The sequence below is a fragment of the Calypte anna genome, chromosome 18 (assembly GCF_003957555.1).
Source record: "Calypte anna isolate BGI_N300 chromosome 18, bCalAnn1_v1.p, whole genome shotgun sequence".
NCBI classification, from domain to species: domain Eukaryota; kingdom Metazoa; phylum Chordata; class Aves; order Apodiformes; family Trochilidae; genus Calypte; species Calypte anna.
The window spans coordinates 5,860,202-5,886,841 of record NC_044263.1 but is presented as its reverse complement, the minus strand read 5'-3'; the positions used below and the strand labels follow the sequence as shown (position 1 = coordinate 5,886,841).

Here is a 26,640-nt window from a genome sequence, read left to right as displayed (position 1 = left end):
ATTCTTTGATGCTGGGGGAAGCAGGTGTCTGTTTCTGACAGCTCTGTGCTTTTGTTATGAGACACATCAAATTCTAGGCAAAAGAGGAAAGGATGCTGGGCAGGTGGTGAAAGTTCTTGCTGTTAATTTGTGGTTTACAGTGCAGGTGGTATTTCAGTAAAGCTAAGGAGTTTGTCTGGGCATCCCCTTCTCAATATGCTGTGTTGAGTCCCAAGAATGCTCTGTAGATGTTCTGTTATTTTATCTGCCTGGAGCAGGACGCCAGCTTCTGCCCATCCATGGGGTCTGCCCCCAGAAGTAGCTGGATGTGAGCTCATGTACTTCTTTTTCCACCCTCATCTCCCATTCATCTCCTAACAGGAAGAAAGAAAACAAAGGAGGTCTCTGGCCAGTGGTGACACAGAGAACAGTCCTAACCAAGGAATGGTAAGTTATCAAACAGTCTGGAAGTATCTGAATAAAACAAGTCAGGGTTCAAGGGTGTTCTTCCTCCCCTCTGCCTCCTCAGCCCAGATTTGCTGGGGAACAGCAGCAAAAATGCAGTTTAGCCTGGTATAAAGAGCCTTCTAATATGTAACTATCTCATTAGTTCATTGTTTTCCGATCTCTGGGCATAGTCCTGCATCATAAAGTGGTCCTGAGGCAGAATACAGTAATTGTTCACAGCAGTGGACCTATTCTTTGGAGCTGGGAGGAAGAGTTTTTGCTAATAATGTTCTGTTGTGAAGAGTGGGAATGAGACAGTTTTGGACAAGTATATTTATGGAAGATGTTGTAGAGGAAGGGAGATATTAAAGGCTTTTTAACAGGTTTAGCCTGTATCTACTAGTAGTGCCATTACTTATGTGTTTAGACCAGGCATATATTTGCTACCATGTGTGTATTAAGGAAATCTGAATTTATATCAGCCACAGTTTTGCATAGATTTGTCAGTGAGAACAATGAAAATGCTTAGGACCAGGTGTTCTTGCAAGCAGTATCACCTGCTTCCTTAGGTGACTGTAGAATTTCACAGTCCACTTCCTGAGTACACAATCAGAAAGCTAGACTTAAAGCCAAGTATGTCCTTACGAGCAAAATCAAACTGATCAAAAAAGCTGTGAATCTATTTTTAAGCATTGCTGAGAGTTTTTGTGGAGAGATGTCAGAATAGTATATTGGTGAGTAGAGGCTTTCCTGTGTAGAGCTTAAACCAAAAAAACTAAAAAACAACCCCCAGAAGCTCAGACTATATTGGCTTGGTTTCCATAGTGTCTTGATTTGAGTAGTGCTGTCTGAAATCCCCTGAGCTGACCTTACATGCTGACATTGATGCTGATACACAATGTTGCATTGGCCCATTTACTTCCTACCTTTCAGAATTGCATTCATCATGCAAGGGGAGAAACAGTGAAAAATCAAGGCTCAGTGGCCAAATTCTCACCTGAATCACCCAGAAACAGATCTGAACTTCCTTAGGAACCTGCAGAATAGTCATGTGCACCAAAGATCAAAATTAGATCACTGTTTATTAGATGAAAATAGCTCTCTTGGATACTGAAAAATAAAAATGAAAATGGCAGAAAAAGGAGCAGGAAGAAATGGGTTTTCTGTCCAATATGCCAACTTGTTGATAATGAGAGATGAGCCCAAGAAAGTCAGCTTTCCTATCACTTCCCTTGTGGCAGCTAAGTTTTTTAGAAATTACTCACCTTTCTCTCCTGTGCTGACTTACCCTTGTTAATATATTTTTTGTTTGTTACTGAATGTTGCATGGGCAGAAATTACTGGTTTTATTCAGGTGTTCAATCCCTGCTCTGTCCAGATTTTCACAGGCAGCTTTACTCAGTCTCAACAGAGCAGCTCAGGGTTTATATGTTGTTTCACTGCTGGTACCCCAGTGGCTGACTTGATTGCTCTCTCCACAGGATGTGGGACTGCTGGAGATCCCTGCAGAGCTTGCTGCCCTCCTGCAGTTAGCTGAAGGTGAGAAATCCTTCATCCTTCCCTCCCTTTCCTGCACTGTTTTAGTTTACTGTTAATTTTCTTGTTTTTTAGCTGTTTAAGGACATGCTTATCTATCTACCTGCTGTCTATCAGCTGGGTTGTATTTGATTTATTGTTATTGCAGTGTAAATATGATAAAGGCAAATGGCTTTTGCTTCCCAATGGAACAGAGCAGAAGAGTGACTTGGGCCAGTTGGCAGAACACTAGATCAAAATTCAATATCTCTGTTACCTTTTCTTTATTTGAACTGTGCTGATAGAACTGATGACAGTGATGAAAAACTTCTTGGTCAAAGCTATGTGAAAACGAACTGTTTAATGAACCCAGGTCTCTTGAACAGCTGGGTATGTGTCTGTGACAACTTAAACCCACCTTTATTTTCTGCTCAAAATTCTTCTAAGGAAACTGAAGGCCAAGAAATCAAAACTACAATTTGGTCACTTTCAAAGAAGAAGTTTAATTAAAAATTACATCTTCAAATGTCAATATTTAAATCTTTCTCTTGCAGGTCGGTACAGAGCACAGGACAGCCAGATAACTGAGGCATTGCCTCCAGAAGTCAAGGTCAAAGATGACCTTTCCCTACCACCCACCATCAACAACTATCCTTTCTCCTCCTTCATCAAGTCACACTTCCAAGTGAGAAACTCTTTTTGTTATCTCTTCATTGCTTCCCTGCTGGGGAGACATAGTAGATGGAGCCACACCAGGAGCAAACTCTGTATTTCTGTCCTTTTGTTTCTTTGTAGAAGACAGATTTCCCTCCCCCTGGTCATCCTCTACAGCATCCCTTAACCCATCTGAATGCTGAACATCAGGAAAGTGCACTTGAAGTCAACAAACTGGTAAGAGATGTCTTTCTTCACCAGGGCCTGTTGAAGAGGAGGTGGGCACAAGAAAATGTTTTGATCCCTTTATACAACAAGATGGTGGAGGTGGCTACTGTTCTTAAAAACACATGATGTGTTAGGAGAACAGAATAAATTGCTCCTTCTATGTACTGGAGCATATGCAGCCCATTAGGGTTGCTGTGTTCTAGGTGAGGCATAGACCAATCTAGACCAATGGGATCAAAGTGAATCTCCTGGTGATGTAGATGCAGAATTTGGCAGAATATGTATAGGAATTAGACTGCTAAACCTTAGTTTCCCAATATTCCGGATTCAGTATGAAGGACAGTAAAAGAGAGAGCTGTCTCCTGAAGTGTTTGCTCATATCTATGAAACATAAAAAAGTTTAATTTAACCCAGATCTTTTCCATGGTGTGGTTTATAGTAAATATATTGACTGTTGTGTCAGTACACAACAGAGGACAGTGAACTGTTGCATAAAGACTGGAAAAAGGCAAGGACTTTGTCATCAAGAAAAGTACACCTGGAACCACACCCCAATTCTGTAGTATTTGTGTGAGAAGGATGGTGTTATTTCAGCTCTGTGAATGTGAAACATAGATTTATTCCTAAAAATGGTAATGCTCTGCTGCTCAGACAAGGGGAATAATTTTGTGCAAGAAATTTTGAGTTCAGAAGCATAATTAAGAGGAGACTGAAGTCACTCTGACTTTTAGTCAGGATCCACTCTCTATGAACACTGCCTCCCAAACCAGAACCTAGATGGTGCACAAAACCTGAGAACAGGTCCTGATCTCTGTGTTGGATAATTTTCTTAGGCTCATGAGCACCCTGGTTCTACAACCCCACCTCACAACACAGTTTGGGATCTAGAGCTCTCTCTCTCTTTCCCCCCTGGATGCTTCTAGATTTTGCGGTTTGTGGGTGACAAGAATCTCTACGGCTGGCAGGAGGTGCTTCTGGGCAATTACATTGCTGGAAGAGGTCTGAATAATGTGGCTCTGCGTGATGAAATCTTCAGTCAGGTGGTCACCCAAACATGGAAGAACCCAGACACAGAGCAGAGTCAGCGAGCATGGGTCCTGATGGAGACTTTGCTCAGCTGCTTTGTCCCTTCACCAGCACTGGAGAAGCCGTTGTTGAAGTAAGGACGACAGACTTAGCTAGATTTCAATTAAAGTTAAGAGAAGTATGCTAAAGGCAGTTTTCTTTTCCCAGGTTTGTGTCAGATCATGGCATGGAGGGCTACAATGCTGTTTGCCAGAGGAAAATCTTGACAGCAGCACAGCACACAGAGGTGGACTCTACATTATCTCGGGCCTACCCTCCAACTCAGCTGGAGTGGACTGCAAACCAGAGGAGAGGGAAGATGATTCTGGATGTTCATACCTTTAATGGTAACTTGTGCCTCTGCCCTTACATTATCCTGTAGTCCCTGAGGACTTTTCCAGTGTAGAAGTCAGCATTAAGAAAGTGCTTCCCTCAGCTTAGTAAAGAGGGATCAGAACACTTACTGCTTCTGGCTTGTACAGCCATGGGGGACATAAGCACCAGAATTTATATCCAAAACTCCCAAAATCTTGAGTGATGAACTCAGACTTTCTTGTTCAGGATGAGGAATGAGAGTCTTGTGGGTTTGGGCCCATCCCAATAGAGGGCCATTCTGGCTGTGCAACTCTATGGGTCTAGTTTTCCTGTTGCCCATTACTGCATAACCTGGGCAGCAGCAACTGCTCCTTTTGTTACAATGACTTTCTGCATTTCTCCTTTCTCAAATATTGGCTTTTGCTGCCTCTTGAATGTTCATAAAGCCCTGCAAATTGGATGCAGAGCATCCCTGCTCTGGCTTCTTGGTGAATGAAGATGGTGGCCCCAGTGAACCAAGGCTCTGTGAGAGTTTCCAGATGTCAGGCTGTAAATGCCAGGCAGTCATACAGTGGTTATTTTGGATGTGAATGTGTTCATGTGGAGCCCTCCATCTGCTTTTAGTCCTTCTCACTTCTCCCTTGCCTCTGGAGTGTCTGAGACTTTCCAGTCCTGCTTGTTCCCTACAGAGCTTAGGTATTGCTTTGGGTCCTGACAGTGGGGCTGTGTGTACTGACTCCCTTTTCTGTGCTAGAGGAGAAGTTCTCAGCTGAAGTGGAGTCTTGGATGACTGGGGAGCAGTATGCAGGCTGGCTCCTGACTGCAAGGTACTTCCAGAGGGTGGGAGAACATTTGGAGATGTGAAAGAGGTTGTAATTAATTCCAGGGTTCAGACTGGTCAGGGCTGCAGGCTATAATTTTTACTGTCAGATGTGGAATGACTATTCCTCCTAACCCACTCTGGTTTGTGCTCTTCCTTCTCTCACCTGATCTAGCAGAAGGTTCTATGTGCATAGACTATGGGCCTCTTCAGGAAGACAGGAATCACTAATGTGATCTGTGAGAGAAGCTTCAGAGAAAAGATTAAAAAAAAAAATACCCAAACCAAAACCAACTCACAACCCTAAGACAAGTCTTTGGTGATTCTATTTTTTTTCCTCACCCTGGTCATTCAGTTGTTGATCCACACATTAAATCTTAAGGATTAAGCTAGGATGATAGACAAGGCAAGAGGCAAATTGATGCAATGTTTTCCTTTCTCTACATTTCCCCTATCTACTTGGACACCTTTTCTCTCCTTCCCTTCCCTGTTACCAGGGGCTGTGATAAGTCTCGAGGGTGGTCTATCTCCATGCTTACTGACAACACATGGCAGGACCTGCTGGGCTGTGACTTTGTGCTGGACCTCATTGGAGAGATGGAAGAGACTAGCAACTTCAGCAGTACCTCTCAGTCCTCAGCTGAGTACCCTATCACTCCTGAAAGGGACAGAAGCTTCCTCCAGAACTCTGACCTGGATTTGTGAGTTGCTTGATCCTCCTGCCCCACCACTTGTGACTCTGTCACCCAGTGTCTTGTCTTTCTCCCAGCACCCTGTGATGTCCTCATTTTCCTTTTCAAAAGGATCCCTCCTGCTCCAGGCATCCAGGCCCCTACCTTCCCACCACCTAGCCTGCCTCCAGAATTTAATAGTTTTCATCCAGGTAAGCTTTTTCCCAGGACTGTGGATGGCACCCCAGAGGGCCAGGTGGGCCCAGGGAATAAAAGCAGAGGGGGAGTTGGGTGATTCTTCTTGATGTAGGAAGTGCTCCACTCCAAAACAGGGACTTGAGGCAGGGGAATATTCCTTTACCTGCCTTGTCACCAGACTTCTCTCTGCTCTTTAGATCTAGGACGCAGAGATGATATGACTCCTGTAGGCTTAGACAACTATGTGGATGATCTCTTCAGCACTGTGCTGCATCAAGGCTCCAGAGTACCAGTAAGTCCCTTGATGTTCCCTCTCACTTCTTCTCCGCAGTTCTCCTATGACTCCCTCAAGCATGGCTCTTCCAAGTCACTCTGCCTCTGCTCAGCTCAAATACACCTTTGGATGACTCTCCCCCTGTGAAGCCTCTTTCTCTCAGCTCAAAGAACTTTTTTTTTTTCTTTTTCTTTCCTTGGTGCAGGATATGGAGAACAGGGAGAGTCTGACTGGACGCATGAAAGGAGGTGGGAAGATTGGACCCACAGGAAGAGGAGTCTTTCCTTCTACAGGTCTGTGAGGGGATGGGGACAGATGAGAACACCTGGGGGGGCTACATTAGCTTCAGTGAGCACAAGTCAGGGAACCTATTAAATGCTAATGAGGCCATGGGCTCATTTGTGAAGAGCAGAGTTGTCTTTAGTGTAGGTCAACAGAAGTTTCACTCCTCAAACACAGGTTCTAGGAGAAGGATGTTCTGGGGAAGGTGCTAGGTGCAGGCACCACTTTTGTTCTGCTTCTAATTTCTCTTGGGTCAGTCTTGGAGTCTACACAACAGGTACCTCTGGGCCACCTCTTCCCTAGGCCAATACCTGGCAGTCCCATGTTTACCATCTATTCACCTTGTGCTTTCACAAAGTAGTTGCTGCCTTTCTCATGGAGGGCTTTTAACCTTTCTTATTGCTTTCTTACAGACTTTCCCATCATCTCTAGCTATTCCTTGGGTTAGTAAGTTTGAATCCTATTAGAGGTTCTGGTTTGTGTGTTTGGTTTCTTTACTTTTCCTTGTTTCTGTGGAGCTAAGGCTCAAGTATTTTCAGTAGGGTGGAGTAAACATCAGTACACTAATGGCACTGAAAATCTGCATGTGTAGGAACGTACCCAGCTTTTCAGAAAGGTGGTGAATGTCCTGTTTGTATCATTGCTGAGTCTGAGACTATTTCTGGCTGTTGTAGAGGCTCTGGAGCACGACAAGCCCTATCACTGGTATAGGACCAGTGTGTCACTCATGTGGCTACTTACATCAGAGAGAGATATAAAGATGTCTCTGTGACATCCCTGGGCTGTTCTCACTGGGTAGGACATAATGATTCAGCAGATCTGTGCTGTGTGCTTACTCACTCCCTGCTGAGTCTGATCTCAATGCCCCTTGCTCTGCTGGCTTTGCCCTCGGTGGGATTTCTGTTTTGTGGCCTCGTGTGGGACTTGACTTCTGGGAGCAGAGGAATTCCTTCCTCCCCACAGTTCCTTCACACAATACACAATGCCACCCAGACCAGGGCTCATTCTCCATTCAGTCTTATTACCTGTTGCAAAGAGACCAGAATGGATCTGGCAGTCTTGGAGAACTTTCCCCAACTCCCAAGAGAAACTCTTTGTAATCAGACACGAGCAGGAGATAGTTATATGCTTAGTCATGAAGTATGGTGGTGTCCTGAGTTACGGTGCAGAAGCATCATCTGGATGCTGCTCTTGTAAATTCTGGCAGGCCACACTTTTTTCTGAGATTTCTTTTTCCACCTGGTTTTGCTGTGTTCTGCTGTGTGTGAAGTGATAAACCAGTTGTGTGCCCTTATGGCTGGTAAATGTGGAGAGAACCAGAGGTACCCAGACTACATGTTATGTTTTGTGGAACTGATCAGAGCTTTCTTCCCTGAAGCACTGTGCATGTGGCCTTTTGCTTGTAGGTTTCTCTGGAATGACTCAAACACCAATTTACCAACCCATGCCTTCAATGGCAGGGATGCCAGCAGCCATGCCTATGATGCCAGCAGCTGGAGGGATTGCACCTATGCCAGGTAGTGATAGTGTTTCAGTGACTATACAGGGAAAGAAGATGGAAGGGTCCTCATGGAGCCTGTGTATTTGAATGTCACATATGTGGGGTGCACAGTGAATGCTTAGCTCTGGGTCTGATGTTCATGTACTGGGGAACACTTGCTTGTGGGAGTTTGCAGATGTGTGTCTTCCACAGCCATGTTTATGCCCCAGCCTGTGGCTCCAGCTGTAGATCCCAATCAGTTAGCAGCACAACAGCAAGCTTTTATCAACCAGCAAGCCATGCTCATGGTGAGTAGAAGGGACTGGGTGGGGAGGGATCCAGGAACTTGGGAAAAATCATGCTCCCTTTCTTCCTTAGGCCTGCTCTTGTGTGCTGGATTTTAGTTATGTAAAGTTGAGAATAATAAGGAATGCAAAAGTGGGAACCCCCTTTTTGTCCCTCTGTGTACACGGGAACACTGAGGCACCAGAGTTGGGTGCATACTTTGCCAGATGGCAGCAGTCTCCTGGGGCATGGACTGTCCTTAATACTGGGAAATTTGCAGTGGACACAGACGTTCAGTGACTCCCAGGGAAAGAATGGCAGAGCCTGCCTGATGGCTGCTGGGTTTGTGTAGCTGAGTTCATGGATATTGCAATTCTTTTCTCCAGGCCCAGCAGATGACTCTTCAAGCCATGACCATTTCCCAGCAGCAACAACAGCAGTTGCAACCATCTCGTGTCAACTCAAGGCCAAGAGCCTCAAGTCCACCACGAGCCCAAGTCCCAGTTCAAGCTACTTCCCCTGAACCGAAGAAGCCTCCTAGCAATCAGAATGCTGCACCACCAGCACCACCAGCACCAGCAGCTAAAGCAGAAGAAGGGGTACGAGAAACAAGTGGTGGTGAACCTGGTTTGAATTTCAGTATTTGCATTTGCTCTGCATCCCTTCCAGTATGGCAGTAGTTTAGCAGAGAGGAGAGCAGACAGCTATGCTGAGGCCTTTGAAACTCTGCTTCCTGAGTCTTTCAGGCACAGGATCAAACCTTGATGGTATCAGTTCTGTGGAGGTTTAAAACAATGCAGTTTCCCAATTGATTCCCAGCTGACCTGAATTTTAATGTAGGAAAATTCATCACTCTGAATTCTTTATATTTTAGCAAGCTGTCTTAGGCCTCTAGCATACTCCTTCTCTGGACTTGATGATTCCTTGGGTCTCAAAGACTGTTCTTTTGGAACAGTCCCATATGGAGAGAAGTTCTAGATCAGGACTTGGTGGTGGAAGATCACATCTGAACTATGGTATCTGCTGGCTCGTGCTAACTGACCATCTTGTGAACTGCTTGCAGGTTTATGACTACACAGAAGATGAGTTCTCCAACAGTGAAGATGACTATCCTCGGGAAACTTTCCAGCAGAAGAGACAATATTTTCAGAAGATGGGTAAGCATCTACCACTTTGGGAATTTCACTCCTCACAGCAACTTGTTCTGCAGCCTTTTTGGCATAACAAGGTATTGTCTCCTTGTCTAGAATCCCCCATCTGCTGGTGTTGTGTGTAGCAGCAGCAGTTTTGGGTGCCTGCTCAGTTGGCTGCAATTCAGATTGTAAGGTGCTTTGTTGTTGCTTTTCTAGAAATTGTTAGGTTTGTGACTGCCACACCCTCCTTAGCCTCTACAAAGCACAGGCTTCTGCTTACTGATACAAGAGTGGGAACAATCCTGGTAGGGATAGGTTTGGCTGCGGGTTTAACTAGTTCAGATTCCCCTTTCTGTGCAGGAGAACAACACATCCGAGTGAAGAAAGTTAGGCCTCCTTCCAAAACCTGGACCCCTCCAGAAAATCCCCAGCCAAAGCAGGAGGAGAAGAAAGAAGATGAGAGCAAGAAGAGGAAAGAAGAGGAGAGGCAGAAGAGGAAAGAAGAGAAACCCAGTTCTGAAACACAGGCAGGTAAGATGATATGCATTTGGAGACCCAGGCAGGCTGAAAAACAGGGACTTTCCAGGTACATCATGCCAGGATGCCAGAGGAGGATCTGGCTCTTTGTGGAGTTTGCATCCTGGCAGCAGAGAGGAGAGAAAGAGCTGAGCTTTGGGAAGTGGGATTCCAAAGCAAAGCAGCAGAATACCATAGCCAGTCAGGCCTACTGGTGAAAGAGAGGGAGCTTCAAATGAGACAAATGGATTTCTCCTGTGTTATCCCTGATAGGTCCTGCTCCCACTTTGCCACCTCCTGAGCCAAAGCCAAAAAGGCAGGTACCAAAAGTGAAGAAGGAGCCACCTGTAGTGAAGCCTTTGGGTCCTGAGTCACGGCCTGAACCCAGCAAGGAGATCCGCAACATCATCAGAATGTACCAGAGCAGGCCAGCCCCTGAGCCCCATCCCATTGAGCCTGTCAGGTGAGAATGGGATGCACCCAGGTGGGCAGGAAGGAGATGAGTGGGATTATTCCCAGCACTACCTCTTGGCCTTATTGTGGCCACAACTCCTGCATACCCTCTGTAACTCTCTTCCCCATTTCCTTGCAGGAAACCATCCAAGCCATTTATAAAAAAGAGTGACCCCAAAAATGAGGCTCTGGCCAAGCTGGGGATGATGAACCTCTCATCTCCCAAATCAGTGAGTTCTTTGCTTTCCAATCATCTAAGAGCTTAGTGTAGAGGGCCTGTATACCCAGTCTCCAACAGGTTTGGAGCTACCTGGTAATGCAGTAGCAACCAGGTGGTTCTTTTTGGGTTACTAGAAAGCTATGAGCTCAAACAATGATGCTGCCTATCCTAGACTGAGTTCCAGTCTATAAAGCCACTTGAGGTCCTGGAGAACAGGCTCTGGAGCAGCAAGTGCTATTGTGGTATGTTAAAGACTGGAAGCAAGCAACTCATGTTTGCCTCATTTGCCACCAAGATCTTGGCCCATTAATGGCTTTTCCCCCTTCCTAACTGGAGGCTTCAACCTGAAATACAAACCTGTGTTTGCTCGATTTTCATCTCTTTGTGAATTATGTGCTATTTTAAAGTCCTGGTGTCTCTCTTTGCAAAGATCTTGCTTCTAGGGTTCTACTGCTGCCCTAGGGATGATTTATAACAGCAGTGTCAGGACAGAACACCGTAAAGCAGAGAGTGACTGGGTCAAATGATTTTTGCTGTCTTACAGCCTTCCCCTCCCAAGCCACAGCAGAAGAAAACACCTCCCCCTCCTCCCAAGCCCAAACCAAGCTCAGCTTCCAGCTCCATCAAGGAGAAGCAATTGCCTCTCATGGCCATCTTCAGACAGGAGAGTACCCCACCAGGTTCCCAGGCCCCTCCTGCATCCCCTCCTCCTCTTCCACCACCATTTGCTCCACCTTCCCCGCCTGAGTACCAGGGCCAGCAGGAATCCACAGGGAAGGGTGAGTATTGACTTCATCCAAGTGGGATTTGATAGCAGGGGGGAATAGAATGGGGCTGGAACCAACCCAGTGGCCTGGAAGAGTCAAAGTACATTTTTTGTCATTGGCCTCCTGCCGATAGAGTGGGCTGTGTGAAATCAGAGACTGTCACCATAATTCCAGTGTGGCCCAGCACGCAGCATGGCACTTCCCAGCTCTAACTCTTCCCTTTCTTCCCAGTGCAGTGCAGGATTTCAGGTACAAATAATGAAGGAGGGGCTGAATTTATCTGAAAATTCACCTGAAAGGACCTTTGGGCTACAGCTTTATCAAGGTCCAGTTCACAATGTGTTTTATTACCTACCCGAAGCATAATCGCTTTATGAAAACTGCATCTCAATGGATGGACTTTAGACCAGGAAGGGATAGGAAACCAGGTATTTTACCTTCAAGAGCCTGTGGATGGTCCTTAGAGACAGGCTGAGGAATGAAGAAATATTTCTCAGAGGGAGAATGAGAGCCTGGGAGACCTTGGACCCTGGCCACATAAGGAGTGTCTGGATGTTGCCCACCTGAAAAATGGCATAGTTAATGCTTCTCACCAGGAGTTTAGAATGTTATTTAGTCTCAGGTTTTGCCCCGAATTGCAGAGGGAGCCTGAAGTCCTAATTTTAGTTTGGTGCTATTTTAGATACATGTACCAATGTCTTTCAAGCTGTTTAAAACTTATCAGCATCACATTTTATAACACATAAGGATCAGTCAGCTTAACACATTACTGCAGGACTCCATCCTGCATCAAGCTGCCTGGTATAATAGAATGTCCCTATTCCACTTCCCCTCTTTTAAAAAATGCATCTTTAGGAAGTTCTGTGAAAGTAACTCAGAGTAGCTGGATTAGCCTGAAAAATAAATTCCAACAAATCCCTACGTGCCTTCGAGTAAGAATGTAGAAACAACTTGAACTGTGAGATCTGCTACATTTCTTGATTATCTGTGAACTCTGAGGTGTGGAAAGTTGAGAGTGCTTCAAGTGAAGGCATTTCTGCCTTGTAAAGCAATGTCTTTGAATAGTTGTCTTCAGATTGAGCCTGTCTTAAATAGATCTGCAGAGAGGAAGTCCATTGGAAATACTGGGTGACTTGTACCAGAACCTTGCAGTCTGCAAGCTCAGGAGAGAACTTTTATGTCCTTTTGAAACCTTTAACATTCTTCTCATAATGGCATAAAGTAAAATGTCTTCAAGGTTTAGCACAGTGCTAATATTTCGCTTGGGACTCTGTGTGCTCCCTATCTCTGGGGTGTTTGTATTATGACCACTGAACTTAGTGGCTAATACATCAAGTATAAATGCTATCAGTAATGCCAGTGCTCACATGATGACTGTTTTGTGCATGCATTTATATTGGCTGCATTGTAGGTGATCACTGCCCTTGAAGAGGGGTCTTGTCAGTGATCTTCAGCCAGGCATGTGGCACTGTCCCTTTCTTTTGGTGGGTCTTTGGCGGCTGGGAAGGTGACACTGCAGTCAGCAAATCCCATCTTCACTGCTCTTTCTCCTCTCACAGGCTCTGCTGTAACAGTAGCAGAAGACAATATCAAGACCCAGCTGTACAAGCTCACTGCCAGTGTCAGCTTTTCCTATGTCAACCCTGCCTGGAAAATCTTTCTGCGCAAAGAGGTGCAGTTTGTTAATTAGTTGACAGCTGGCCATGGGGGGAGGGAGTCGGTCCCATATTTGGTTTAAATAATTTTTTGCACCCAGTGTGATATAAGAGTGCAAAGATAATTCTGTGTGGAGGTCACATGACACAGGAGCCAGGGATCATCTCACAGGGCACCTGAGTCTTACTCTGCCTTACAGACTCTGGTGTCTGTTTCCCCGCCTGTCCTTTCCTTCTTTCATAAAGCACTGAGAAAGCTATAAATTTCCTGCTACTTGGTGCTTTCCTGTTAAAATAGTACAAGTGTGTTTAAAATCAAGTATTGGAGAGTGTACTGAACAGGTGTTCATCCCCTGGTCTCACCACTTTACTTTTGGTTCTTTGCTCCAGGTCCTGTTTACTCTTACAGTGTGTCTCCCCTGCCTGTTCTTGGAAATGGACTCACTCCTTTCTGGCAGCAGGGCACATGGATTACAAAACATCCCTGGGGATCTATTTCTGCAACATCTGTAAACATCTGTAAACATCTGTAACATTACTACTGTTTTTATCCTTCTCTTGCAGGTGTTTTACCCCAAAGAAAATTTCAGCCACCCTTACTGTCTGAACTTGCTCTGTGAACAGGTATGTACTGGTGTATGACTCAAGGCCTGTTGTCTGTCTGGGGACAAAACATTCCATAATGACTTTGCATAAGCTGCCTTCACTTCTGCATCCCTACCGGTGTTAGTCTCTCCTCCAGGTCCATTCAGTCAAGCCCCTGCTCACTCCTCTCTGAAGCTTACAGCATCAGATTCTTCAACACCCTTAGATATGGCATTTCCAAGGGAAACCTCTGTTTCTGTCCTCTACAGATCATGCGTGACACCTTCTCTGATTCCTGCCTTCGGATCTCCAGGGAGGAGAAGCGCAAAATGAAAGACCTGCTGAGTAATTAACAGCCCCATCATCCCTTCCTTCTTGTGCCCATCCCAGATATTGATATGAAATCACAAACTGTCCAAGCCCTTCCAGGCAGGAATTAGGGCAGAGGAGAAATGTTTGTCTCTGCAGCAAGAAAACACATTCTCACATTGCACTACATAGTGCATACAAATGTTTGTTTATTCCTAATGGCCAGAAAATTACCATGGAATTTCTCTGAGACAGAAAAACTTAATTCTGTTTATTGTGGGGAGAGAAAACTAAGTCCCAATTTTCAGTTGTCTCAAAATCTGTCATCTTTAACAGGAGCTTCATGGAGAGAGGAGAGAAACTAGTAGTAGATTGGTGTGTAAAGTAATGTGATATCCTTTCCCCTCTGCATATTGTTTTCTGTGCTGTAACTTCTGAGGTCATCTTTTCCAACCTAAAGGATTCTATGATTGTATGTTCTTTGTTTTTACTGAGAAACTGTCTGCTTTGTAATCCTGCTAGAGGGGTTCCAAGTTGGCAATGATGTCCAGTCCATTCAGGAGGATGGGATAAAGAAGAGGATTGTACTGGCTGCTCGGGATAACTGGGCTAACTATTTCTCCCGTCTTTTCCCAGTTCATGTGAGTCTTAATCATCTCATGAGACCCTGCACTTTCTTTAGCACTGTCTCTCTAGTTCACTTGGGAATTTCTTACTGTCTCTGCCTGGCCACACATCACTCATTCTTCTGTGCCTTCACACTTGCTGGGTGTGACCCCTCTATCACCTCAGGGTCTCGTTCCTGGAGCATACGGTAGCATTTTCTTCCCTTGCTGTGTCTTGTCCTAGTGGGATGGAGGCTTTGATGCTTTCTGCTGCACTTTCCTACAGGGTGAAAATGGAAGTGATGTCCAGATCCTGGGTGTTTCTCACCGGGGCATGAGGCTGCTGAAGGTGGTGAAAGCAGCTGGCTATAATCCTGAGCACCTGAAGATTCTCCAGAGCTACAGGTGAGCAAAAGGGCCCTGGTTGCTGCAGGATCATAATAATTGCTTGCAGAATGCTCTCAGAGAGAAGGAGGCAGACTGAACAAGTTAGCTGAAAATTCCTTGGTTGTGCTGTGTTCTCTAAGGTTGTCTTAGGCTAGTTGTGACTCACTGACCCTCCTCCTAATGAGTTCGGTCTTTCCCTTTTCTTCCTACTTTGTATATTGCTCACAATAAGTCAGTGCTGGGTATGAATCAGCTCAGTGCATGTCACCAGAAGAGAGGTCCTCTGGGTGGTACGCTGAAAGCCATGCACAGCCTATGATGCTATTACTCTTGTAATACAGTGATGGTGAAAGTTCAGCCTCCATTCTCAGTCCTTGGAATGATCTCCCATCCCCATGATCAGCATCCCTGGTTCTAGCAGAAGGAGCCTGAGCATGCTGGCCATGTTCTCAGCTTTGCAGATGTGCTGTCAGTGGAACTGAAGGGCAGCAATGCCCTGGAGTTTTCTCTGAAGACAGAGCAGCTCTTCCTGCACTCTTCGAAGGCTCCATGCATCAAAGCCATGGTAGAACTCTTCATCCAGGAGCTGAGGCAGGTGAGGGAGTGGCTGTGGTGCAGTAGAGAATGGAGGTGGTTTCCCACATGGACTCGAGAGGGTCAATGGGGTAATTGGGTCTGAGGCCCTCACATCATGGGGACAAAATTTGACCTTGGCTTCACTTTTTTCCTAGGACACCAACTATGTCATTGCTGTGCGCAGCTACGTCGCAGATGACAAGAGCCTTCTTAGCTTCAAGAAGGGTGACCTCATCGAGTTACTGCCCATGCAAGGCGTGGAGCCAGGTGAGTGAGTTTGTTGAGATAGGCAGGAAAGGTGGATTCAAGTGCCTGCTGGACTCAGGATGCCCAGCAGCTCTACATGCTGCTGTTGAGTAAAGCAGAAGAAGATGGGCTCTTAAGGGCTGGCATAGCCACCCTTTATCTCTTCCATTCTTTGACTGTAACCCACCTTGCTCCAGCCACCATAGTTACAGGTGATGTTATCTCAGGATGCAGTACCACCTGATCAGTCTGGTGCCCTCCTTTGCCCCACTGCCTGTTTCTCTGGGTAGCTGCTATGGTTCCTGATTCTTTCTCCCCTGTTTCTGCAGGCTGGCAGTTTGGTTCCACTGGTGGCCGCTGTGGTATTTTCCCTACCAACCTGGTGCAGTTGGCTGCAGTCCCTGATTACCTCAGCATCAGCATGGACAGACATGGAGGGCAGAGGAAGGGCATGAAAGCTTCCTCAGAGAGCAGGAACACCAGCAGAGAGGTGAGTGGTCATTTGGGAACTGCCAGGGTGTCCCAGAGATTCCTGGCTGAGTTCTGAGGGAGCTGCCAGGATGGATCCATAGCCCTGGTATGTCTGACCTCCAGGGCTTGAGAGAGACACAGATATTGTCATAGTGGGAGGGAGAGGCTCCACACACAGCTGAGACCTTCCCAGATCTGGCAAGTAAGGAGGATACACACTTCAGTTCCCCAGCAGACTTTTCAGGGAGGGTTTTGGTGTCTGTCCTTGCAGAGTTCTGTTCCTAGCCTGGCATCAGAACCCAACAGCCTCATGTTAGTCCCTGGTAGTGGTCATTACACCATGGTGGACTTTGCCACAGCCTACTTCCGAGAGGCTCAGTCCAGGTGAGTAGGCTGTGTTCCTTCCTGAACAGTCATACAAAGGACCTGTGGATCCTGATCCACACCAAACCATTTCTGAAGATATTTCTTAGATTGCATGTTCTCTCTTCTCTGTCTAGGCAGGGACTGTCTGCTGACAAAAAGAGTCCAGCTGACCTGGTCCGGCACACCAAGGTGAGCCCAGTCTCTCCCCATACTCTTCAGTGCTGCCTGTAGGATCCTAGGAGCTTGTGTCTTTGGTGAAGCTTGCAGCACAGCTCTGTGTGATCTACCTCCCCAGTTTACCCTTGTATTCTGGCCCTGCAGGTCCCAATTCAGGAGTCTTTGCTCCAGTACTCTGATAGAGAGCTGAATGAGCTTGCTACAAAGAACTTCAAGAGTAAGTACTTATCTAGGACAAAATACTGCAGAGGCTGGAGCACAGGCTGGGACAATCATGATGGCCACACAAAGGCATCATGGTGCCCGAATGGAATGAAAACTGAGAGAAGAGTCCCTCCTTAAGGCATTTCTGCAGTTAATAACTGATGAAGCATCCAGCAAAATGCCCATGAACACTGCCTCACCTGCCAGTCCAATCCAAGCTTTGTACTAGCCTGTGGAGCAAAAATGTTTTCAGGACATTTTCTAGCCTTTTACCTGCCCCACAGCAGGTTCACCTCTGTTTAGACCTAAATGCTGGCCTTCACTTTACAGCTCTTATGAGGTTCATGGGAGACCAATCAAAACCCAGGAAGCAGAATGAGGTTGAATGCATCTATGAAATCCTTCAGGTTAGTGACCTTCCCCTTGGAAAGGTGCTGGAGCACCAATGGGGATGAAGAGCTAAGACCTTGCTTGGAAGGGAGAGAGCAGATGCACAATGCACAATGCACAATGCACAATGCAAGCTCCTATGTGAGAAAGGGATCTGAAAGAGAGGCTGGTTAAAAAACACAGGGGAAGGGGCTGCATGTAAATGGTTTCCCTGGATATCACCCTCTGGGTGGGAGCACAACCTGCCTCTCCATCTTTGGGCCTAGATAGCACAAGAGATCAGAGGCTGCAAAGCCCAAGCTTTAATCCAAATTGGCAGAACTCTGGACCTGAGAGAGGAGGGGCACAAAGATTATCTGAGGCCTCTGATACTCTTGTACCCTCTCTGATGCTGTCTTCTCCTTTCTGAATGCAGCTGTGCAAAGAGAAGGAGAGTTTGCATGATGAGGTTTACTGCCAGGTCATCAAACAAGTCACCTACAACCCTAACCAGTGAGTATCAGCATAAGGAGGGGAACCATCTGCCTCAGTTCATGCACACCAGGGCCAGGGGAGAGGCTGGTGATGTAAAGATTGCTGCTCCTCAGATGCCAGGACCACATACTCAGGAAATTTAGCCAGTCACTGAGTCTGGCATTTTCACTTCCATGGATAATTGTCCTTGTGTCTCAGGCTGCTGATAAATCTGGGCACTGGTAAGCATTCCTAGTAGTGATGCTGCTCAGAGCCCTGGTTTCCACATCACAGCCCAGGGGAACTGATACAACAGTTAGGAACTGGCTTGACCCCACACTGCCCTGTGATATGGCAGCAGTGGCAACAGAGTGGCCTTGACTGTCCCCTGTCTTTCTTTGCTATTATAACTGAATCAGTCTTTTCCTCAACATCAGAAAGCCCTGGCCTCATTTTCTACCACCTGCCATAAGTGTTTAGGAGGGCAGAGGCTCACTTTGAGCTACTTAGAGCAGGAATCCTCTTGTTCCAAGGTTCTCAAAGTTCTTTCTGTTCCCCAGGGAAAGTGTGATGCGTGGGTGGCAGCTCCTGAGCCTGCTAACTGGATACTTCCTCCCTTCTAACATCCTGATGCCCTATGCCACCAAGTTTCTACAGCTAGCCAGCAGTGATCCCTCTACTACCCACCATGGTATGACTTTCTGTGTCCTATAAAATAAATGTCTGCCTGCCTTGTTACCAAGTGGTCAAGGAAAGAAGACAGGAAAGAAGACAGATGGGGACATGGTCCAATAGGAAAATCTCTTTCATCCTGTTAAGCAGGAGAAATGGTTTGAGGTGCTGAGCTGAGACTGCAGGCAAGAGTCTGCTTTGATTTTGAATCACTGTGTTTGCAGAAGTCATTTTCTAATGCATCTTCACCCAGGCATGGTGGAACTGTGTCTCTGGGGCTAAGTTTGACAACTGGACCTCAGGGGAAAGGCAGGCTTTGGTCTTCCAGAGTTGTCAGCTGTGAGGTGCTGGGTTTGGAATCCTTTTAGAGAAGTGATTTCTACTTCTCCCATCCTGTCATTCCTGTGGACTACTTCTGCCCTGGATGGTGTCTGGGTCATGATTTGGACATGTCCTGACAGAGTGGGTGAAAAGATCCGGCCTCTTTGCTCTCCTAGCAGTGGCTTCCAATTAAATTCAACACAGCCAGGGTGCCCCAGCACCACAGGAGACAATGCTTTGTCCTTTGTTTTGCTCAGTGCCTGAGGCTTTTTCCTTTTCCTGCAGATATAGCCAAGGTCTGCCAGAGCAACCTGCGGAAAAATGTCATGTATGGGGGCCGCCGCCACCTTCCTTTCCCTGTGGAGATAGAGGCACTGCTGGTACTGAGGGGCAGAGAAGTGGGGATGCTGGGAAGAGTGGGAGGGCAGAGGCTTTCTGGGAGGTGCCACGTGCAGTTACAGGGCTGGTTATTGTTCCAAGAGAGGAAATGAAGCCTGTGTTTGTATGGGGATTGGGAAGTGCAGTGCCATGGAGTAGGGATGTGGGTAGGGAAGAGGCAGGTACTATGGGCAAGCAAGCAATGGAAGGCAGAGATGTGGAGGAAGAAGGAGAAACCATTGTGGGGCTACTGGTATCCTGCCTGGTTTGCTGCCTAAAGACTGTTCTTTGCAGAAAGGGCGTAGCTCCCGCCGGTTGGTGATAGTGATGCCTGGAGGACTGGAATACATCTCCAGAACCAAGACATTCACTGTGAGTTTTCTGCTTTAAATTGCTTTATTGTTCTGGATTCTGAGCCAGGGTACTCCCTTATCTTTAAAAATCTTGGTCTTGGGCTGCATTTCCCATAGTGCTGTGACAGTTTGTCACTCATTTCCTAGGAATCCCTGTAGCAGCACATCTCTACAGGGCCTGCACAAGGCTGGGAGGTCTCACCCAGCTTGCCTCTTTGCACAGTGGCCAGAGCCATACAGCTGCCCTCCAACAGGTTTAATATGTCTAACTGCTCAGGCTGCTTCGGGCTTGCCTGGCCATGGTATTTATTTGCTTCTTTCCTTGCTTCAGGTGGCCAAGGAGCTCTTACAGGAGATTTGTGAGCAGATGGGAGCAAGTGAACAGGAAGAGATACAGGAGTTTGTTCTTCATGCCATCAGGAGTGACAGCAATAATTCTGGCAAGTAACAACTAGAATCTAGCTTCTTTCTCACAGCAGCTTCTCCAAGGGGGGGAGTACCATGACTACTGTTTTAATAGTTCCTCCAGCTTTGGTGGCTCTGGGGATGTTTTTCTTCTGCAGGGTTAGGGATTGTGCCTTCTCAGGGGATGTACTGCCTGATCCTGAGAGATGTGTGTGTGTGTCTCTGTTGGTCCATGTCCCATTGGAATGGCTGATGCTTGGAGCTGTAAGAGCAGGGGGGAATAGAAATGATCAAGGCTCCTGTCCCAGGCCGTGGAGATCATACCACTATCTCAGCAGCAGGAGTGATGACCCTCTCTCTGCATGAATGTGTAGGTAAAATGGTGAGGCCAATCAGATCAGAGGAGTATCTTCATGATTACCTGCTGGAGGACAATTTAGTCACCGTGACTTTACGCAGAGTCATCTGGAGGACACCTCTGCACTTTGAGAACGAAGTTTATATTGATGTCCATTATGGACAGGTGAGAACAAAGCCAGTGTGTGTACCAGGTACCTCCCTACCTTGGGCTGAGTTAGTGTACAGGCCAATGGGAGTGTCCCAAGCGTGCTGAAGAATTGTGAGGGCTTTGGCTGATGGGCTGCATATGCTGTTTCTGGGAATGCCTAATAACTGACACCACAGCTGTCAGAAGGAAGGGCACCTGTAGGCCTATCCTATGAGCTGTACTGCTCCAGGTGTGGTTTGTGCAGTTTCACATGCACTTCCTGAGCCCAGGGAACCATTGGTTTTGTCTTACCAGCCTGAGCTGCATGAGTTAGCAAGGCAGGATGTGGGTCTCTGCAGCCTGGCACTGCCCTGACCTGCCTGAACTCTCTGGTAGGTTTAACCAAAGCCTTTTTGCTATGCTGCTTCTCAGATTCTGTGGGATTACCTGAATGGAAAGATACTCTTGAGCCATAGTGAAGAAATGGAGATGCAGGTGAGCATTTTGGCAATGCTCCAGTACTGGGCCAAATCAGAGCATCAGAACTCTGCTCTCACCAGGTATGTTTGTCTCAGGGTGGATCTCTATCTCTAATGGGTGTTGGCAAGGATTAGGGGAAGGTGCCTAAAAGTAGTATCTGGATAATTAAGATATGGACAAGTCTGGAGAACATAAGCTGCTAATTAATGTCACTTAGTAACTGACTCCTGCTCGTAAGGAGGAAGGTTATCCCCTGTTCACACTCTTAATGCTGGCTGTTTCTGATCCACATTTCCTTTTGTGATTCCTCCTGAGCTGAGGGTCATGAGGGTGCCATGGGCATTTCTTTTGACTTCCATGTGTAGTACCAAGAAGAAACTGCATGAGTTTATAGTTAGGGTTAATGGTCCTTTGTTCTTTCTCACAAGTCCCTGCATTTCCAGTTCTGGGCACCTGAAATCTGTAGTGAGATACATCTAATGGGAATGAATCCATTATCCAATCATTATTCAATTGAGAGATAACCTGTTGTGCTTTTCTCACCCTCAACCCTTTCCCCCAGCCATGCAATTAAAAACTGTTGCCACATCCCTCCTCCTTCTTAATTCCCCTAGTTGATCTTTCAGTTTTAGCTGGGCAGAGGGTGAATTAGTATCTGCTTGTTGGCACAGGGAAGAGCTGAAGGAGTACACACCAAAGACCCTGCAGTCCTCCATCAGTCTCCAGGTTCTGCAGAACCATGTTGACATGCTGCTGAGAACCAGGCAGCCCCTCCAGCCAGTGGATGCAAAAATACAGTTCATAGGTGAGGAGATCATCAGATCTGCTTGAGTTGTCTATCCTGCTCATGATGGAGGTTCCTGTGAATGCACTTTTGGGGCAGTTCATGAGGTTGGCATGGATTTTTTGACCTTGGAGTGGGCCATGAGATAGAACTCCCTGACAACCTCCCACTGCAGATTGGCCTTTGCTACCAAGGATGGTGATCATGGTAGAAGTTCCACCTCTTTTGTAGAATACTGCAGTAGTTTTGCAGAGCTCTGTGGAACTTCTGATTTAATTGGTATTCTGGCTGCACGTCTGTTTTCTGAGTGGGACATTTATTCAGGACAGAGGGTAGAGGCAGAAGTTGTCAATCTGTCATTTTTATATGGAAAGGCTTGGGAACAGTTGGAGCTTTTTAGGTTTTTGCACCTTAGGTTGGTACAGTAGATTGCTGCTGGAAGCTGCTGCCTGAAAGTCACCTTTTGCTTTCTTACAGAGCATGTCATGAAATTGCCTTTCTTTGGCTACAACACCTACTTTGTTGAGAGAGTCAGTGATCACACAATCCCTGCACCCTGTTTCTTTGGTGTGAATAAAGAGGAGATCATTGTGGTGGATGTCACCACCCAGGTATGCCAGACAACACCTCCCTAGAGTCCAGAGCCCTGATGTCTGTCAGGTGTTAACTTTGACTTTTAAAAGCAGCTTTGCAGCAAGAGACTGCTTTTACTGCCTCACAGCCACTCCACCAACATTCCTAGTTCATAACAAGTGATGAGAGTGGCAGAACTGCCACAGAAGTGCCATGTGCTCTTTTGTAAGTCCAGTGATCATGCTAAGAAGCATGGCCCACAGTAAAACTACATGTAGGTCATGTTCCTGTCCCAGTCTTGCAGTCTTGCCAGCAGGGATATGCTGGCAGCAGGTGTTTGCCCTGTATTCTGTACACACTGTCCTGTGCCCCAGTCCTTCTCTTACCTTTCAATATTCCCTTGAGATGAATCATCCTTGCTGAGTATCAGATGGTATTATCTGTAAGGACTGCACCAGAGTGTTCTGTGGCTTTTCTCCCTACACAGGTGGTCTCCTGTGTCATTCCACTGAAGGACCTGCAGAAGATGCGAACCCTGCGGCCCACCTCTGATGGTGGGCTTCCTGGCATAGAACTGAACTATGGCTCTGCTGACAGACCCAAGACTATGTGGCTTGAACTGCCAGAGGTGAGATCAGCCTGGACATATGTTTTCCTCCTGGTGATTCAGAAATTGCCCTCCACTGCCCATCTGAGCCTCTGTTGAGAGACTATACTGGTGCTCTCTTCTGTCCCAGAGATAGATGGGGACACTGCATTTCCCAGGACCATCGTTGCAGCTTTGTCCCATCATGTACCTGATATTTAATTATAGAAAGTGATTTATGGGAATACTTAATTATGAGAAGCAGCTGTGAGAAGGACAGAACGACTGATACTGGTTTGTGTTTTGACAGGCTAAAGAAATGTACCAGACAATTGTTGTCATCCTCGATGAAACAGAGGTGCACTACTAGAGCCTAAGAGGGGGAGAATGACCAAGAAAAACAGCACTGATTGTCTTTTTTTGAGCTTGTTCAGTGATCCCTGCCTTCAGGAAAGGACTCTTCCAAAAGACATCCATGACCTCTGACAGCTGCTTTCTTAAGACTGCCACCAGTGTTTGTTTGATGGACACAATTTCACCCCTTGTGACCTGCCCTTCAGTCCCCAAATAGTCTTCCTGGAAGTGATGCATGCAGTGGCTAAACAAACCATGGGACCACCTTCCCACACTGCCACTTTTTCACAGCCTGTTCCAACACAGTTCACCTGAACAGATGCAAGCAACTGCCTTTAAGCTATGCAGTGTTGGGACTGTTGTTTTCTGTTTTGAATTAATCAACATGATCACAGACCAGTGCTTGCTAGAGATTTGTGTATCCTGGTGCACAGCTGAGGCTATGAAATGACTGCATTGGCTGCTGGTGTTTTCCATAGGCCAGCTTCTTCTCTGTATTGATATGCAAGAGGCCCTATAGCAGGGTTTGTGAAGCCAGGAGCTTGTAGAAAGCATCTTCATTGCAAAGCAGATCAGTGTTAATATACAATTAGCACACATGCTGAGGCACAGACTGAGCTGCAATGGTAAGAAAGCTTATTGTTAATTAATTTCTTACTGACATAATTATATGCCTATGTTTCCCTTTACTACAAAGAAGTCAGTCATGTCCATGCAGCTGTCATACTTAAATGGTGGCTCCATGCCCGTGGAGAAAGCATATTCAAATGGAAGTTGTACTTCAGTAGAGCAGAGGGTCCTGGGTTGCAGAAAAATGCTTAATTTATTTTTATTGCTACAGCTATCCTACTGAACTGAAAAGTACATGCACTTTAGGAGACTGCAATAAAATAACTACACAGATACTATATAAAAATAACTTTTGCAGCTATGACATGGCAGATGCTGGTTTACACCTAACATGTGAAGACCGATCTGCAGGTAACTGCAGAAGCAAAAGGTTGCTGCTGGCTGGGAAGGGGATAGATCTGAGGGTGCTCAACACAAGCCCTGTTGCACTGCTATCTTCTTGCAGGTGAGCTGATGCCAGCAGCAGCAATAGCATCTTCCCTGTCAGGAACCTGTCTTAAGTGCCGCTTGTTGCAGCCTGTGAGGTCTTAGCTTAAGCATGTTCTACCCTCCCCCTCAGCAGTGCTACTGCAAGGCTGGGTAAAGCACCACAGTGACATGAAAGAAAGGAATAGAAAATATATCTAAAGAGTAACTTATCCTTATTCCCTCTGAGTTTTTCCTGCCTTACACTGAAGCACAACTCATCAGATTAGAAATGCCCCACATTGTGAAAAAGCACTTTTTCACACAAGCCTGTGCCTTAACCAGCACTTTTAGGAGACATGATTTACAAGATAAAGCATTTCTGAGTTCTCCAAGGCAGCAGCTGAACTCTATATGTACTGAACTTTGGAGAGATAGTTACCCCACTAAAGTGCCTGATGAAGCAGGATTTTTAATGGAAAGGCAAAATAGAAGCCAGCAGGCAACAGCTGAAAAACACTTCTATTATGTAAAAGGCTGCTTGTAAAGCCCTTTGTCCTCCAGTGAGCAAAGCAAGCTAAAGATGAAAGCATGTTCTGAGTTAAACATTTCCAATTTCTCCTTCTGGTTCTAGTTGGAAAAGTCTTGCAGTTATAAAGAGCTGTGGTGTCATCTGGCCCATGGTTCCCATCCAAACCATCCCAGGGTTGCATTTATTAGCTGTCTGTTCAGATAAGAAATGTCTGCGGTGACAGAGTTGAAGTCTTAATGTTTCATAGACCAGTCTGTATGACTGAGCTGTGAGAAAAAGTTTCCAGGAAGAGTCCAGAGCAGTTCTAACGTTGTTTTATTGTCAGTTCCACATATACCTTCAGAACATCTTAAAAAAATACATCTGCTCAGTACAGTGATCCCAAAAGCCTGTTTGGTGGCCTCAGGCTGCAGATTCCATTAGCAGTACACTTGTGCCTGAGGCCACCAGTCTCTACAGGCATGGTACAAAGGCAGAATCCAACAAAAACCCAACAGAAAGAAACTGGGCCGGGGAATCAGATTATTTCAAGCCCACTGATACCCTAAGGTTCAGGTCCTATATAAATATAGCAGCAGAGGCATCACATTGCCAATGTGAGGGCCACAGCAGTACCTTAGCCAGTTGTAACAGCAGTGTTGCCCTCTGTATTGCAGACTGTGGGCGAGGCACAGGGAGCAAATATGGCTTTGGGGGTTACAAGCAAATGCTGGGAAAACATTGGCAACCTTAGTGCCACTATTGGAGAAGTTAATACTTGGAAGAGAATGACTGCTTAAGTGAAAGGGCAGGCAGAACTAGACACAGTTTAAAAAAACCCTTCAGATTAAAACAAAAAAACTCTTGAGTTTCTTCACCTTCAGAAAGTAGACATCACCTGCATGGTAAAAAACAAACAAAAAAAAAACCCAAAAACAACCCACAACATTCTCTTCTTGCCCTTCAAGGGAAAACATTCCATCCAGGAACTCAACCATCAAGTTTGTCACTGGCAGCCCAAGCAAAGCATGTGAACTTGTAGCATAAGGCTTCTATTGGTAACACTGAAACAAGAACTAAGAGATGGGGGAAGCCATCCAGGAAGTGGGATACCATCCCAAAGCAGAGTCCTGGCTGGAAAGCCCTTCCCAGACAACTGTAGGAAAGTAGAGGTTTGAAACACTGCACAACATCCGAGGCAGCAGCTGCTAATCCACACTGCAGATGCAGGCTCCATCTCTTGAAAAGAGGAACTAGAGGGCTCAGTGTCCTGGTAATTGGAGAAACTCTCCAGAACTTCACAGAAACTGGTTTCCAGGTGGTGTGTGCCACTAAGGTCAGTAGTGAGCAAAAATGCAGTTGGGAAAAATAAAGCTCAATTCTGCAGTTTCATGAAGCCTTCCATGGCTGAGTTCTTGAAGATCCCCTGGTCCTACTGTTGGAGGAAGGAAGACAGGCAGCATGATGCAAGGATCAGGTCTCTGAGCTCTGCAGCTCCTGCCAGTCTGTCTCACTCTCACACCTGACCCTTGTTTTGAAAAACTCCTTAATGAGCCTCTGTGCTTCCTCCTTCACTGCAAAAGAGGAAACACCACCTTTGAGACAATACTTTATATTATAAGACAACAATACATTTAACATCAAAAAACCTAAGATTTTTGGTCCTCTCTCCAGCTGCTAACTCACCAGTCTTGCAGGCAGGGCTCTGCTCTTCAGTCAGCAAATGAGAGAGGTGCCGAGCAAAGCCCTTAAACAGATCCTGCAGAATTGGGGAAAACAAAGAGCAGAAAGCAGGTACCAGTTACCTCAAGCTGTTTCCATGTTTGTCTTGCCCTTAGCACAAGCTGGTTGTAGCACAAACTGTTCACAGATTTAGACTCCAGGAGCACTGCAAACCTGCAAATAAACCTCACCTGACCCTGCTGTGCTGGAGAAACACAAGCACACAGATGCTGTCTTGCAGCATCGAGTAAAC

The 26,640-nt window shown here is 46.2% G+C and overlaps 2 protein-coding genes across 6 annotated transcripts in view; one reads left to right on the top strand and one right to left on the bottom strand.

Annotated features, from left to right (window-relative positions):
* The window catches only part of MYO15B (myosin XVB), a 39,143-nt gene extending 15,657 nt beyond the window's left edge, over positions 1–23,486 (top strand). Inside the window, exons 25-66 of the mRNA XM_030462117.1 lie at positions 361–426; positions 1,908–1,965; positions 2,496–2,626; positions 2,737–2,832; positions 3,747–3,982; positions 4,057–4,235; positions 4,958–5,030; positions 5,521–5,724; positions 5,827–5,906; positions 6,090–6,184; positions 6,372–6,459; positions 7,855–7,965; positions 8,142–8,236; positions 8,600–8,812; positions 9,277–9,370; positions 9,707–9,877; positions 10,136–10,325; positions 10,455–10,545; positions 11,080–11,314; positions 12,862–12,974; positions 13,522–13,581; positions 13,812–13,887; positions 14,374–14,492; positions 14,743–14,861; positions 15,297–15,438; positions 15,575–15,686; positions 15,995–16,155; positions 16,408–16,520; positions 16,637–16,691; positions 16,824–16,896; positions 17,214–17,290; positions 17,689–17,765; positions 18,287–18,417; positions 19,005–19,099; positions 19,392–19,469; positions 19,782–19,890; positions 20,230–20,378; positions 20,775–20,902; positions 21,494–21,627; positions 22,084–22,217; positions 22,667–22,807; positions 23,076–23,486. Of these exons, the coding sequence (XP_030317977.1) occupies positions 361–426; positions 1,908–1,965; positions 2,496–2,626; positions 2,737–2,832; positions 3,747–3,982; positions 4,057–4,235; positions 4,958–5,030; positions 5,521–5,724; positions 5,827–5,906; positions 6,090–6,184; positions 6,372–6,459; positions 7,855–7,965; positions 8,142–8,236; positions 8,600–8,812; positions 9,277–9,370; positions 9,707–9,877; positions 10,136–10,325; positions 10,455–10,545; positions 11,080–11,314; positions 12,862–12,974; positions 13,522–13,581; positions 13,812–13,887; positions 14,374–14,492; positions 14,743–14,861; positions 15,297–15,438; positions 15,575–15,686; positions 15,995–16,155; positions 16,408–16,520; positions 16,637–16,691; positions 16,824–16,896; positions 17,214–17,290; positions 17,689–17,765; positions 18,287–18,417; positions 19,005–19,099; positions 19,392–19,469; positions 19,782–19,890; positions 20,230–20,378; positions 20,775–20,902; positions 21,494–21,627; positions 22,084–22,217; positions 22,667–22,807; positions 23,076–23,135 (4,962 nt within the window). The 3' untranslated portion in view covers positions 23,136–23,486. The remainder of the gene's footprint in view (positions 1–360; positions 427–1,907; positions 1,966–2,495; positions 2,627–2,736; positions 2,833–3,746; positions 3,983–4,056; positions 4,236–4,957; positions 5,031–5,520; positions 5,725–5,826; positions 5,907–6,089; positions 6,185–6,371; positions 6,460–7,854; positions 7,966–8,141; positions 8,237–8,599; positions 8,813–9,276; positions 9,371–9,706; positions 9,878–10,135; positions 10,326–10,454; positions 10,546–11,079; positions 11,315–12,861; positions 12,975–13,521; positions 13,582–13,811; positions 13,888–14,373; positions 14,493–14,742; positions 14,862–15,296; positions 15,439–15,574; positions 15,687–15,994; positions 16,156–16,407; positions 16,521–16,636; positions 16,692–16,823; positions 16,897–17,213; positions 17,291–17,688; positions 17,766–18,286; positions 18,418–19,004; positions 19,100–19,391; positions 19,470–19,781; positions 19,891–20,229; positions 20,379–20,774; positions 20,903–21,493; positions 21,628–22,083; positions 22,218–22,666; positions 22,808–23,075) is intronic.
* A 1,498-nt stretch (positions 23,487–24,984) lies between these two features.
* Positions 24,985–26,640, bottom strand: part of RECQL5 (RecQ like helicase 5) — a 37,678-nt gene continuing 36,022 nt past the window's right edge. For 4 of the 5 annotated variants that reach the window (XM_030461922.1, XM_008494501.2, XM_030461924.1 and 1 more), the window contains 2 exons: positions 26,352–26,424; positions 24,985–26,239 (listed from right to left, as the gene is read on the bottom strand). In XM_030461922.1, coding sequence (XP_030317782.1) covers positions 26,139–26,239; positions 26,352–26,424 — 174 coding nt within the window. In that variant the 3' untranslated portion in view covers positions 24,985–26,138. The remainder of the gene's footprint in view (positions 26,240–26,351; positions 26,425–26,640) is intronic. The other variant, XM_030461923.1, reaches the window with a different exon arrangement.